At 42.3% G+C, this 15,207-nt stretch overlaps 1 protein-coding gene across 12 annotated transcripts in view; it reads right to left on the bottom strand.

Annotated features, from left to right (window-relative positions):
• Positions 1-15,207, bottom strand: part of LOC119850538 — a 117,699-nt gene that overhangs the window by 45,060 nt on the left and 57,432 nt on the right. For all 12 annotated transcript variants that reach the window (XM_038388708.2, XM_043507222.1, XM_043507223.1 and 9 more), the window contains 7 exons: positions 12,380-12,499; positions 11,655-11,871; positions 11,092-11,225; positions 8,574-8,774; positions 3,847-3,995; positions 2,538-2,697; positions 2,182-2,290 (listed from right to left, as the gene is read on the bottom strand). In XM_038388708.2, coding sequence (XP_038244636.1) covers positions 2,182-2,290; positions 2,538-2,697; positions 3,847-3,995; positions 8,574-8,774; positions 11,092-11,225; positions 11,655-11,871; positions 12,380-12,499 — 1,090 coding nt within the window. The remainder of the gene's footprint in view (positions 1-2,181; positions 2,291-2,537; positions 2,698-3,846; positions 3,996-8,573; positions 8,775-11,091; positions 11,226-11,654; positions 11,872-12,379; positions 12,500-15,207) is intronic.

Here is a 15,207-nt window from a genome sequence, read left to right as displayed (position 1 = left end):
CTCTGGTCCCAGCATATGCTGCTTCATTTTGATCCAAGCGGCCATACTAAACTGCACATTGGGATGGCACTGAAGGCACTAGACAGCCTTACGATTCGTGAAGCCCCAAGCTGTCATGAGGAGAGAAGTTCTCCCTCTTGAGAACAAGAGGGGCAAAGCTTGCATGCGAAACAGGGCTCCGCACTGAAGATAAGGTGGGACATAATCTTCATTGTAGAACTCTGCTATATTTAGCTTGTAGACCACACAGACTGTGAACTAAACAGCCAGAAGATCTGTGGTCATGACACGGAGCACTTCTCTAGTGCTTTTATAGCAACCCATAGTGGCATATATACAGACATCATAACTGTCACTGTGGATTAAACTCAGGATGTTCAGCACCAAACATACAAACCTCTACTACCTGCATTATTGACCCTCTTTAGCTGTGAGAAAGCAGCAAATTCTATGCTCTGCAGCTAGTCTGTAGGGGGAGTCATCAGCACATAAAAAAAAGCCAGGGTATTACACGTTGATCCCTCAAGCTCTTTTCACCAAGGAATGTGAGCAGCTACAGACCTGACAGCAACTTCAGTAGAATATGGTAGTGGATTGGTTGCTAGGCTGTCTTCTGGCACCCTTAAAACATACCAGTACATTTCAAAACCCATAAGGTCTCCACAATCCCTAGACTTCTAATTCCAAAACAGTGGATAGCATCTGACCTACTGCTCTTCTGCTTTCATCATCACATGCTTCCAATTTTAAATTAGCCCAGACCTATGCGATCAGAAACTCAGCAGCAAAGAATTACTTCATACACGCCACCATATAAAGAAATCACTACAGTGTCTCTGAAGTCCTTTATAAAGTTTCCAGAGACTTATTTTGGTGTGGCTCCTAACATCCAGAAGGATTACAGGAAGAGCATAGCCTTCCTGTATTTCAACTGTTGTTCTTTGGTGAGACTGCCATTTCATAATAACGAAAGAACGACCATCCTGGGTCAGACCAAAGGTCCATTTAGCCTAGTATCCTATCTTCCGATGGTGGCCAACGCCAGGAGCTTCAGAAGGAATGAACAGAACAAGGAATCATCAAGTGATCCATCCCGTTGCCCATTCCCAGCTTCTGGCAAACAGAAGCAAGGGACACCATCCCTGCCTATCCTGGCTAACAGCCATTGATGAACCTATCCTCCATAAATTTATCTAGTCCTTTTTTTGAACCCTGTTATAGTCTTGGCCTTCACAACATCCTCTGGAAAGGAGTTCCACAGGTTGACTGTGTGTTGTACAAAGAAATATTTCCTTTTGTTTGTTTTAACCCTGCTGCCTCTTAATTTTGTTTGTTGACCCCTAGTTCTTGTGTAATGAGGAGTAATAACACTTCCTTATTTACTTTCTCCGCACTAGTCATGATTTTATAGACCTCTATCTTATCTGCCCTGAGCTGTCTCTTTTCCATGCTGAAAAGTCCCAGTCTTATTAATCTCTCCTCAGACGGAAGCTGTTCCATACCCCTCATCATTTTTGTTGCTCTTTCTGAACCTTTTCCAATTCCAGTACATCTTTTCTGAGATGGAGTGAGCACATCTGCACATAGTATTCAAGATGTGGGCTTACCATAGATTTATATAGAGGCAATATGATATTTTCTGTCTTATTATCTATCCCTTCCTTAATGATTCCCAACATTGTTTGCTTTTTTGACTGCCGCTGCCCACTGAGTGGCTGTTTTCAGTGTCAGATTTCACTGTCAGATGGAGGCATGCACCACACCTGGGTGCTACTCCATTGGTGTGACAGACTCCAGCTCTAGCGCTGTGCAGTTCTGCAGCACTGCTGTGGAATTTCATTCTCTGCTCCTTCTCTCCCTTTTGAAGCTGCTAAGTGATCTACAAATACACAACATTATTATTCGGCTGCTCAAGAATAAGAATTTAAAGTGATCCCTTTGAACTAGGCCTTTGAAATGTAAGAAATAAAAGTGGGAGAAGCGGACTCAACAGGTGGAGTAGAGCAGTGATTCTACCACCATACAGATTTCCATACTACCAGCTTGGGAACCATTCTTTCCAGTACTAACTGGCAGAATTCACCACTGCACAGATGTTTAGTGTCACTGCTACATTTGGTTCCAGGTCAGTAACTCAATGCACAGGAAGCCAGACTTAGCCTAGCTATAGGATTTTCCTACCTGCATATATTGGTTTCATGCTAGCCTGTATTTCTGGTGTCAGGACACGGGATATACCACGCTGCCTTTTATTGATGTACTCAGTCTGATCCAGAAGAAAGTTACACAACTGAGAAGTGAAGGAAGGAAAAATCAGTATGGTGTGCTACAAAAAGTTCTCTCATTTCAAATAAAGTGGCTGCTTACCAAAACTTGCCCATTACCCAAGATAGTTATATTACTTGAGCAGCTGCAGATTCCCTATAGTAAGCACAGGGCAAACTGCAAATAGTGAGGCATCCTCACCTTATTTACCCAACACAAAACAGACAAGTTTTGAAGGGCATCCACTGCATGGACCCCCTTGCCAATCTTACCAAAGCCTGGACAGCTTCCATTTGATGCCTCTGAATGACGCTTACTGGCTCTGTGTTTCTGCCTTTTTCCTGGAGCTTGTTCGTGAGATCTCTGAAGAAGTATTTCAATTTATCTAAGATGGCTTTGCTGAACTGTTTGATGGACTCCCCCAATCTACAACTTGAAGGGGGAAAATGCATTCAAGGATTAATCCAGGCACCTAAGGGCATGAGCAACACACTGCAATGCATCTGGGGACATGATCACCATTCACTTATACTGCTATTGGAGGAGATAAAATGGTGGGGTCATACTGATGACCAAATGATGAAGTTATGTCCAGAGAAATGAGTTCTATGAAACATCTGCATTTTTTTCCACAGGGTCTAAAGTCCCACTAAAAATGCTAGGTGCCCTTTTAGGGAACCCTTGCTGCATCAGATCTGTCCGTTTCTGTCTTGGGCTTTCCTAGTTCTATAACAGCTTCCATCAGAGGATCTCAAAGCACTTTACGCTTTTTAATGAAGCTGTGTATTAGAACCTATAAAAGACAGACCGCTATCGAGTATGGCAATTTATATTATGGATCTATTGTTCCAAATTTTGGATCACATATGCTACAAGTGATTGATTTCTTAATTCAGAAGAAGATATTTTACATAAGTACTATTACTCCATGATATAAATAATATTCTCCAAAGGATTAGTACATTTTACGTTCGCTTAAGAGTTTCAGAATTTAACACCTTCATCCTTGTTAAGACTTGCATTACAATACAAGTTATAACTAGTACACAGATACAGTGTATAAAGACTATTTTTAAAATAGTAATTGAATACGTTTCTGCAAGAAGTGACTGGAGAATATGGCCCCCATTCTGCAACTGCACTTAAGAAAACTGGGCTCTGCACCAGCACTCTGGCATTTGGTTGCAAGACTAGGGACTGTGTGATATAATTTAATATAAAAATACAAACGAATACATAACTAATCCTTTCCCATTTAGGAAGCAATGCAAATTAGACACTAAATCAGCCATGAGGTGATCTCCACCTTTTGGGAGACAGGAAGTGAATTGGAAGGCTCAGTCCCTCAGGGGAAGAAATCATGAAGTTTTGCCATTCCCTGAATTAAATGCTGGAATATCATTTCACCTATGGAATAAAGTGGCCTGAGGACATTAGAGAACAGAGGCCGTGCATTTTGTACCAGCTCGTCTCACAGTTTTTGGTAGACAGCACAAAATTGTGTTTGTTTTTCTACCAGAGAGGTTTGCAAGTGTCTTGTGTTAGTAAGAATGTCCTAGTGTGCAGTGAAGAGGAGGGTACCTGAAGACGTCATTCCATGTCATGGAGATTGCACTGGATATTGGCTCTGTGAGTTGCTCATTGAAATCAACAAACCCACATGCTCCAGAGCTGTAGACACCTTGTCGAGCACACACAGCTCGATAGGTAGCATAGGGGTATCCAATAACCTGTGATATGGAAAGCAAGGAGAGAGAGGGTCTGTCACAGTATTTCAAAGTATATAGGAGACAGCAGTTCAACTCTAAGACACGAATATGCTCTTTGGTTGCTCACTGGTGAGAAATGCACTTTTGGGATAACCATATCATAACTGTGCAAGGCATTGACAGTGTATGATTTAGCTTCTGAGTGCTGTAAAATAATACAAATAAAAAGAGCAGCTCAAAAGGGATAGTCAACTTACTATGACAATTCCTTGCCCACTTATGGACTACTAGGTGCTGTTCCCCTACAGAACTAAGACAGCTACATGCCAATGCAGAATAGTTTACAGGGAGATGGCGTGAGATATACTAGAACAGCGAGCAGACTAAGAGGCAGGAGTGCAGCACCCATACAATGTTCTATTATTTGTATTCAGGTAGTGGTTAAGGGCTCCAATCACAGCTCCATTGCATTAGGCACTGTACAAAAGCACTTAATACAAAACTCAGCAGTCTAGACTACAAGTGAAACTGGCAGATGAATGCAACTCACAAATGGCTGTGTAGATTTACTAGTGTTTGTGCAGCATTTTTAAAATGCAAGATGCTGTTTAACTGGGAGAGGTGAAGCAAACAGTGACAGTAAATCACAGGTTTCAGAGTAGCAGCCGTGTTAGTCTGTATTCGCAAAAAGAAAAGGAGTACTTGTGGCACCTTAGAGACTAACAAATTTATTAGAGCATAAGCTTTCGTGAGCTACAGCTCACTTCATCCGATGAAGTGAGCTGTAGCTCACGAAAGCTTATGCTCTAATAAATTTGTTAGTCTCTAAGGTGCCACAAGTACTCCTTTTCTTTTAGTGACAGTAAATGAAACACATCTTAGCACGATTAGTCATTAACTGAGCTACAGCAGCCAACATCATCTCTATTACCCACAAAACGCTTACATGACTAAAGTCTACACCATCTACATAGAGAAATACACATTTTTGCTAACAACCCTTGGGATTTTTTTCATTTCAATGGAATGGGAGTGCCAGCACTGCCCTTTCCTTCCATAAGGTATTTATTAACAACATAAAAACGGCCAGACTAGGTCAGAATAAAGGTCCATCTAGCCCAATATCCTGTCTTCCAACAGTGACCAATGCCAGGTGCCTCAGAGGGAATGAACACAACAGGTAATCATCAAGTGATCCATCCCCCGTCACCAATTCCCAGCTTCTGGCAAACAGAGACTAAGGACACCATCCTTGCCAAAGCCAATGATGAACCTATCCTCCATGAATTTATCTAGTTCTTTTTTGAACTTTGTTACAGTCTTAGCCTTCACAACATCCTCTGGCAAGGAGTTCCACAGGTTGACTGTGTTGTGTGAAGAAATAATTCCTTTTGTTTGTTTTAAACCTGCTGCCTATTAATTTCACTGAATGACCCTTAGTTCTTGTGTTATGAGGAGTAAATAACACTCCCTTATTTAAACTTTCTCCACGTGAGTCATGATTTTATAGACCTCTATCATATTCCCCGCCCCTTAGTTGTCTTTTTTTAAATGCTGAAAAGTCCCAGTCTTATTAATCTCTCTTCATATGGAAGCTGTTCCATACCGCTAATCATTTTCGTTGCCCTTTTCTGAACCTTTTTCCAATTCCAATATATCTTTTTTAAGATGGGGTGACCACGTCTGCATGCAGTATTCAAGATGTGAGTACCATGGATTTATATAAAGGCAATAGGATATTTTCTGTCTTATTATCTATCCCTTTCTTGATGATTCCCAACATTCTGTTCGTTTTTTGACTGCCGCTGCACACTGAGTGGATGTTTTCAGAGAACTATCCACAATGACTCCAAAATCTCTTTCTTGAGTGGTAACAGCTAATTTAGACCCCATAATTTTATATGTATAGTTGGGATGATGTTTTCCAATGTGCATTACTTTGCATTTATCAACATTGAATTTCATCTGCCCTTTTTTTGCCCAGTCACCCAGTTTTGTGAGATCCCTTTGTAGCTCTTCACAGTTTGCTTTGGATTTAACTATCATGAGTAGTTTAAATTTTGCCACCTCACTATTTACCCTTTTCCAGATCATTTATGAATATGTAGAACAGCACTGGCTCCACTATAGACCCTTGGGAGACAACACTATTTACTTCTCTCCATTCTGAAAACTGACCATTTATTCCTACTCTGTTTCCTGTCTTTTAACCAGTTACCAATCCATGAGAGGACTTTCCCTCTTATCCCATGACAGCTTACTTTGCTTATGAGCCTTTGGTGAAAGACCTTGTCAAAGGCTTTCTGAAAATCTAAGTACATTATATCCACTGGATCCCCCTTGTCAACATGCTTGTTGACCCCATCAAAGAATTCTAGTAGATTGGGGAGGCATGATTTCCCTTTACAAAAATCATGTGGACTCTTCCCCAACAAATAATCATGTGGACTCTTCCCCAACAAATCACGTTCATCTATGCATCTGATAATTCTGATCTTTAGTACAGTTTCAACCAGTTTGCCTGGTACTGAAGTTAGGCTTACTGGCCTGTAATTGCCAGGATCACCTCTGGAGCCTTTTTACAAAAATTGACATCACATTAGCTACCCTCCAGTCATCTGGTACAGAAGCATATTAAAATGATAGGTTACATACCACAGTTAATAGTTCTGCAATTTCACATTTGAGTTCCTTCAGAACTCTTGGGTGAATACCTGGTGACTTACTACTGTTTAATTTATCAATTTATTCCAAAACCTCCTCTACGACATCTCAATCTGGAACAGTTCCTCAGATTGTTACCTAAAAAGAATGGCTCAGGTTTGGGAATCTCCCTCACATCCTCAGCTGTAAAGACTGATGCAAAGAATTCATTTAATTCTCATCCAATGGCCCCACTGTTTGTTAACAGGCTTCCTGCTTCTGATGTAGTTAAAAAAAATTTTTGCTATTACTTTTTGAGTCTTTGGCTAGATGTATTTCAAATTCTTTTTTGGCCTCCCTAATTCTATTTTTACACTTGAGTTTATGCTCCTTTCTATTTTCCTCAATAGGATTTAGTTTACATGTTTTAAAGGATGCCTTTTTGCCTCTCACTGCTTCTTTTACTTTGTAGTTTAGCCGCAGTTGCACTTTTTTGGTTCTCTTACTATGTTTTTTAATTTGGGGTATACATTTAAGTTGAGCCTCTATTATGGAGTCTTTAAAAAGTTTCCATGCAGCTTGCAAGGATTCCACTTTTTGCGCTGTACCTTTTAATTTCTGTTTAATTAACTTCCTCATTTTTGTATAACTCCCCTTTCTGAAATTAAATGCTACAGTGTTGGGCTGATGTGGTGTTTCCCCCGCCACAGGGATGTTAATTATATTATGGTCACTATTACCAAGCGGTTCAGCTATAATCACCTCTTGGACTTGATCCTGTGCTCCACTGAGGACTAAATCAAGAATGACCTCTTCTCTTGTGGATTCCAGGACTAGCTGTTCCAAGAAGCAGTCATTTAAAGTGTCAAGAGACTCTCTGCATCCCATCCTGAGGTGACATGTATCCAGTCAATATGGGAATAGCTGAAATCCCCCATTATTATTATGGAGTTTTTTTTATTTTTATAGCGCCTCTAATCTCCCTGAGCATTTCATAGTCACAATCACCATCCTGGTCAGGTGGTTGGTAATATATCCCTACTGCTATGTTCTTATTATTCAAGCATGGAATTACTATCCATAGAGATTCTATGGTACAATTTGGTTCATTTAAGATTTTTACTTCATTTGATTCTATGCTTTCTTTCACATATAGTGCCACTCCCCCACCAGCACGAACCTATTCTGTCCTTCTGATATATTTTGTACCCTGGTATTACTGTGCCCCATTGATTATCCTCATTCCAGCAAGTTATACCTATTATATCAATATCCTCATTTAATACGAGGCACTCTAGTTCACCCATCTTACTATTTATAGACTTCTAGCATTTGTATACAAGCACTTAAAAACTGTCACTGTTTAGCTCTCTGCCATTACATGATGTAACTGAATGGGACTCTTTCATTTGACTGTTTTTCATCACATCCTACTCATATTTTATCTTCCATCCTCTTCTCTTTACAAGGATATAGAGAATACCCATTAATAGATCCTCCCTTAAGGGATATCTCTGTCTGAACCACATGCTCCTCCGCACCTGTTGGTTTTCCCCCAGCCCTTAGTTTAAAAACTGCTCTATGACCTTTTTAATTTTAAGCGCCAGCAATCTGATTCCATTTTGGTTTAGGTGGAGCCCATCCATTCCAATGCATAGATTCTTTCCTTAAACTACCACCACTAACACCCCACCCCAGTTACATAGCATTTTTAGAGTGATGCAAAAAAACAATAGATAGTCATCATACCGCTCCAACATAGGTCAGCATTAGCATCATTTTATATTTGGCTTAGTACAGAACCCAGTACATGGAGAGCAGAGGGGTACAATAATGTAAGTGCAGAAGGAAAGAGCAGTGAAAGGCAGCACCAAGCTTGAGAGGCAGGCAGGATGGCAATGGTGTTGACAGTGACAGCATAGGAGAGGGTTTGGCAAACAGAAGCACGTATCTTACAGGTAAACCCCAACTTCTGACTTTGTCTTCACACAGCTCTTCTGCCCTTCTGGCTCCTTTCTTTAGGCTGGCGAGAATGAGGACAGAAAAATAGTACTTGATGTCATGGAGGCTGTCTTCCATGGCCTCCTGAAGGTGCGTGTGTAGTCTCGACAGGCACTCCTGCACGATTTCTTGAACCTGGGCCCGGTGAGAATTGTCCTGAAAGGCAAACAGTGAAGATCCTAACAGGTCAATGTAAATGCAACAGGTACATGAGACCATCTACATCCCTGCTAAACTCTGCCAGTTGCTTCAGAAACATTCAGAAGCCTGCACACAATGCAAGCAATCAACGTGGGCCTCCTGCTACATTGCTTCAGGTCCCTGGATGTTGGCTAAACAGCACCTAGAAGATTTAAAGAACACGACTGAGAGCTAACTTCATACAGAACCCACAGCTCTGCTGGCCTACTAGATCAACATCCAGAGACAAGTTGGATGCTGTAATATCTTTTACTGGACCAACTTTTCTCAGTGCGTGAGACAAGCTTCTTAGCTAAGTAGAGCTCTTCTTCAGGTATCTGTGTAAGCTCAAAAGCTTGTCTCTCTCACTAACAGAAGCTGGTCCAATAAAAGATATTACCGCACCCACCTTGTCTCTAATATCCTGGGACCGAAGCAGCAAAAACACTGCACACAGACCTATATCCAATAAGTCTCCACATCTCTCCAGTGGAAGATCCCGTGACCATCAAAGCATGCATACATCACAGATATGTGGGCACCCTGCATTACATTCAAAGGCAGCACAACATAGGGCAGCAGCAGCAAGATGCCATGAGCCAAAGAGCTACAGCTACTTAGCCACCCACATCTTTAACAAAGAGGTACAGCCTGCAGAAACTACAGGTCCCAGCTGGAACGATTCACACTGAGCCAAGCATTCAGGCCACACCTCATATGCTAGGACCTGTAGTCTTCTGGCCACAACTCCATATTAAGAACAATGAAGTGGGCACAGGCTGCACTTCAGAATGTTTGGAGCTGGATATGGCACAGAGAATGCAATTTGGCATCCCTTGGTTTAGTGACATGATTAAATACCTTTGCCTTCCTCACTCTGCTACAAAGCGAACCTATGGGACCCATCTAGCAAGTCTGCTTCACAGGCCAGTACTGGACCAAGAACAATGGCATACAGTAATACCTCAAAGTTACGAACACCAGAGTTACAAACTGACCAGTCAACACCTCATCTGGAATTGGAAGTACACAATCAGGCGACAGCAGCAGAGACCCCCATCCCACAAAAAGCAAGTACAGTACTGTGTTAAATTACTAAGAAAAATAAAAGAAAACAGCATTTTTCTTCTGCATAGTCAAGTTTCAAAGCTGCGTTAAGTCAACGTTCAGTTGTAAACTGTTGAAAAAACCGTAACATTTTGTTCCAGAGTTACAAACATTTCAGAGTTACAAACAACCTCCATTCTCAAAGTGTTCATAATTCTGAGGTTCTACTGTAGTTACAATTTTTTTCTCATGTATGATTTTGTCTTTGGTTCAAACTAATGACTGCCCATTGTCTGCCATCATTGCTGTCACAGAGGAGTTCCATTTGGATTAGGTACCAGAAGTCAGTCAACGTGAAATGTATTAAACAAGTAAAATACAAAGATTAATTTTAAAAGAGAGGAACTCAGGGCTTGTGCTGCAAACAGAGAGAAGGAGAAGTGAGAAGACAGTCTCTTCGGTTCCCTAAATATGTATATATATTAAGTCTACTAGGCCATACTGTTCATTTTGCTGGCTGCCATTCCAGCATTTCTTCTTCATCTTGAGTAGGACCAAGGACAATAGCACTAATAGCCAGCAACATGTATCATGCAATAAACCTAGTGTCCATGCAAGTTGCTGCAATATGTCTATTCCAGCGGTTCTCAGACTGGGTCAGGACACCAAACTGCGTCATGAACCCATTTTAATGGAGTTACCAGGGATGGCGTTAGCCTTGCTGGGGCCCAGGGCTGAAGCCGGAGCTGAAGCCCTACCACCCGGGGCTGAAGTCAGAGCCCCAAGGCTTCAGCCCTGCATAGCAGGGCTCGGGTTACAGGCTCCCTGCCTGAAGCTGAAGCCCTTAGGTTTCGGCTTTGGTCCCCCGCGCCCAGGGCGATGGGGCTCGGGCTTTGGTTTTGGCCCTTGGCAGTGAGGCTCAGGCTCCAGCTAGTCTAACGCCACCCCAGCAACTCAATTAAAACCGGGTACTGACCCAGTTTGGGGTCCCGACCCACAGTTTGAGAATCGCTAAAATAGACATATTGTCTGGGATTGTGGGACTCAGGCAGGCTCAGGCTTCAGTCCCCACTCCTGGGATTATGTGTAATTTTTGTTGTCAGAAGGGGGTTGCGGTGCAATGAAGTTTGAGAACCACTGGTCTATTCCATATTATGCACTTGCAAATACCTATCCATTTTGAGGGAACTTTTAATAGTTGCTCAACCCAAATAAAAGTAAGTTAAAAACACTAGTGTATGCTTACCTCTGCTCTTTGATTGGTCAGATAATTGACCACTTGACTTATGATACGAGCCACATTTCTGATCACCTTCTCTGTTGCCACCATGCTATGCTGCAAGGCAGTGTGAATGGCAAACTTCTTCAGAGCTGGGATTTCTGGGCAAAGAGACAAGAGAACATGACCATTCCCCTGCATGGACTCTCTTCCTCAGAAATTATTTAAGTTACATTAGCACTCAGAGGCCTCAATCATAATCAGGACCCCATTGTGCCAGGCTCTGTACAAACACCTAGTAAACAGACAAAATATGAAAAGGAAGACTTGGGGAAGAGGACTAGGAAAACAGTGATCGGGAAACATTTTGTTGCAAAAACTATCAGAATTTGATGTAGAGATATTTTTAAATAAGAAGATATAAAACAAAAAAGTGGTATCTGTAATGCCTATTGGCCATGTACCTGGGAGAACACTCAAACTAACCTCAAAGTTACAGGGGGCGGATCATTGTATTAGTGAGCAATCAAGACAACAGACCACTAACTCAGCAGCATGATACTTGAGCTCAAGTTAGCAGGTGTTAATACCTGTATCCTCCTCATTGTGGAAGACTTGCGGCTGCCCATCTCGGAGCAGTTTTCCATGCAATTTTAGATATTCTGTAGAGCTGACAGTGAAAACCAGAAGTTTCCCATGCTGGGATTCAACTTCACCAGGGTCACTTGTGTCTGAAGTAGTTAACTCTTCATCCTCAGTCTCCTCTTCTTCCTCATCTTCATCATATGCTGCTTTCCTTCTCATTTCCTGCAACAAAGAACAGCCTCCATTTCACCTCTACTCAAAGCACACTCGTTGATCAGCTGCAAAGACTTTAGCTAAAATCTAATTTAGACACTAGAATGAGTTTAGACACTTGTCTTTCTAAGCTGCATTTGGTCCGGTTTTCTGGCCTGTGTTATTCAGAAAGTCATAATGGCAATCTATGGATGAACATACAACTTGTCTCCTGAAATTAGCCAAACAAGAACACAGAGGTGCCCTCTACTAGATAATGTGCTTCTCACTAAAAAGGTGCCCTAACCATTCATTAGTAATACATATAGAAACATCAGTGATTCAGATAAAAGGAGTGGTAGCACCAAAAACATATGGATTCCCTTCAACTTTTCTGTGAAAGTTGACGACATTTCAGATTTTAGTTATGGTTCACTGCATTCACTGACTACATAAGAGCAGCAAAATCCAGATGGTGGCCTGGAAGTGCTGTCTCCCCTTCTGCAGAGATAGAGGTAGCGTTCCCAGGGATTCCTACCTGAAGGCCGTTGTTGAAATCCACCCAAATCCGCTGTTTGGAAAATCTATTTCGGGACTGAACACAGATCAGACTAATGTCACGAAGCTTCATATCTTTCTCTCTCTGCAATTTACTAATCTAAGTAAAGAAGAAAGGGGAGAAATGAGGTTATATCCAGAACAGGCGATGTTTAAAAAAAAAAAAAAATTTCAACTGCAACCAAAAGCTGAAGCTGCATGTGACCTGCACAGAAAGGTTATTGTTTTATTGGGGTGTCACTGCTGTTCAGGGTCAGGAATGACAAGGATGGCAAAGGAAGTAACTTAAAGGAACAGGAAGTTACTTACTGGTAACTGGAGGTTCTTCAAGATGTGTGGTCCTTATCTGTATTCTACTGTGGGTTACGCATGTGCACCATGCGTCTGGAACTGGAGAATTTGAAAGTAGTGTCCACTGATCTATGCATGCCCCCTGGATCACTTTGTCTCTCCAACTAAGGGGATAAAGAACAACGTGGACTGACTGCCTCTCCAGTTCCTTCTCCACCATGAATCGGAGGAGATCCAAAGGAAAGCAGACAGTTGAATAGAGACCACACAATAGGGACTACACATCTCAAAAGAACCTCCAGTTACAGGTAAGTAAACTCCTGTTCTTAGAGTGATGGTCCCTATTGTATTCCAGTGTGGGTAATTAACAAGCAGTACTTAAGTAGGAGGAGAGTGCGAGAATGTTGACAATAGGGCTGAGCAAAAGACTTGCTGTCCCAAAGGAGGCATCAGCAGAGGAGTCCTGGACTAGGACAGTGTGTCACGTAAAAGCTGTGGACAGAGTCCCACATGGCTGGATTACAGATATCAAGAAAGAGTACATCCTGAAGAGATGCCATACTCGTAGCTTGTGCTCTCGTGGAATGAGCTCTTCCCCCATGTGGGAGAGAGGCTCGATATTTGGTAACAGTAGAATGCAACCGGAGATCCTCTGAGTTGAGATCGCTTGTCCCATTAGTCTTTCTATTAGAGTGACGAATAGTCTTGGGGACTTCCTGATTGGTCTTGTTCTGTGTAGAACAAAGGCTAAGGCCTGCCAGACGTCGAGGGCACGGAGTCTCTGTTTCTCTGAAGAAGTGTGTGGTTTAGGGAAGAGCACAACTAAGTGGATTGAATGGTCCAAGTGAAATTCCAAGACAATCTTGGGAGTGAATTTGGGGTGTAAACATAACAAAACCTTATCTTTATGGATTGCAGTGTAAGGAGGATCCGCCATCATCACTCCAAGTTCGCCAATCTTTGTGGCTAAGGTGATATGGTCTCAAGTTGCAGTGGGGGAGGTCTAGGTTGGATATTAGGAAAAACTAATTTCACTAGGAGGGTGGTGAATCACTGGAATGGGTTACCTAGGGAGGTGGTGGAATCTTCATCCTTAGAGGTTTTTAAGCCTTGGCTGGGATGATTTAGTTGGGGCTGGTCCTGCTTTAGCAGGGGGTTGGACTAGATGACCTCCTGAGATCCCTTCCAACCCTAATCTTCTATGATTCTAGGATAGCTACAAGGAATGTGACTTTCATAGAGAAAAGAGACATGCAGCAGGACGCTAAAGGTTCAAAGCATGTTTGTGTAAGTACTGAGAGAACGAAGTTCAAGTCCCACTCAAGGGTAGGCTTGTAAATAGTCAGAAAGGTTCCAAGTAGGCCTTTCCAAAATCTGGTGATCAATGCATGAGCAAAGACCAAGCAACACTGAGAAGGAGGACAGTATGCACTAATCGCTGCCAAGTGGACTCTCCAGGAGCTGATGGATAAGCCTGATGTCTTTAGAGAAAAGGTATCGTCTAAAATGAGAGAGCTATCTCATGTGCCCAAGAAGAAAAATATCTCCACTTAGCCAGGATGAATCATCCAGTGGAATCCTCCCTACCATTAGAAATTACGTCTCGTATGGCTGCAGAACATGCATGTTTCAAGAACATCCATCCAAAAACCAAGCCCTGAGATGAAGAAAATGCAGATTGGAGTGCTTGATCTTGCCATTCTGCTGAGTCAGGAGACTGGGGAATGTTGGGAGGATGATTGGCATTCAGAATGACATGTGCAGAAGATTCGGAAACCAAAACTGTCTAGACCAGTAGGGAGTGATCAGGATAACCTATGCCCTGTCCTGCCCTGCTGAATTTTGGAGGGTGAGAATGTTTTTTTGGCATTTACACCCAGGGAAGACTCAATAGAATCACAGGATTGAAAGGGACCTCGAAAGGTCATCTAGTCCAGTCCGCTGTACTCATGGCAGGACTAAGTATTATCTAGACCATCCCCGACAGGGGTTTGTCTAACCTGCTCTTAAAAATCCCCAATGATGGAGATTCCACAATCTCCCTAGGCAATTTATTCCAGTGCTTAACCATCCTGACAGTTAAAAAGTTTTTCCTAATGTCCAACCTAACCCTCCCTTGCTGCAATTTAAGCCCATCTAGCCTCACAGGTTAAGGAAAACAATTTTTCTCCCTCCTCCTTGTAACCACCTTTTATATACTTGAAAACTATGTCATGTCCCCCTCAGTCTTCTCTTCTCCAGCCTAAAGAATCCCATTTTTTTCAATCTTTCCTCATAGGTCATGTTTCACATGCTCACAGCAGGAGTTTGCCTGGGACTGGTAAGTATCCGAGTGTGTGTGTTTGCTTGCTGAGGAAGTATCCGAGCGTGTGTTTGCTGGGAGGGCAGGGAGAGAGCCTGAGTGAGTGTCTGATTGGCTGCTAGCCTGCAGGGGGCGGGCATTAGGGTGTCTGTGTGTTTGCGTCAGGGAAGCCTGGCTGTTTGAAAATAGCCAGAGCCTCGCGAACCAGCTGAGCA

Source organism: Dermochelys coriacea, chromosome 2, assembly GCF_009764565.3.
Source record: "Dermochelys coriacea isolate rDerCor1 chromosome 2, rDerCor1.pri.v4, whole genome shotgun sequence".
NCBI lineage: Eukaryota > Metazoa > Chordata > Testudines > Dermochelyidae > Dermochelys > Dermochelys coriacea.
This window is presented reverse-complemented; position numbering and strand designations above follow the sequence as displayed.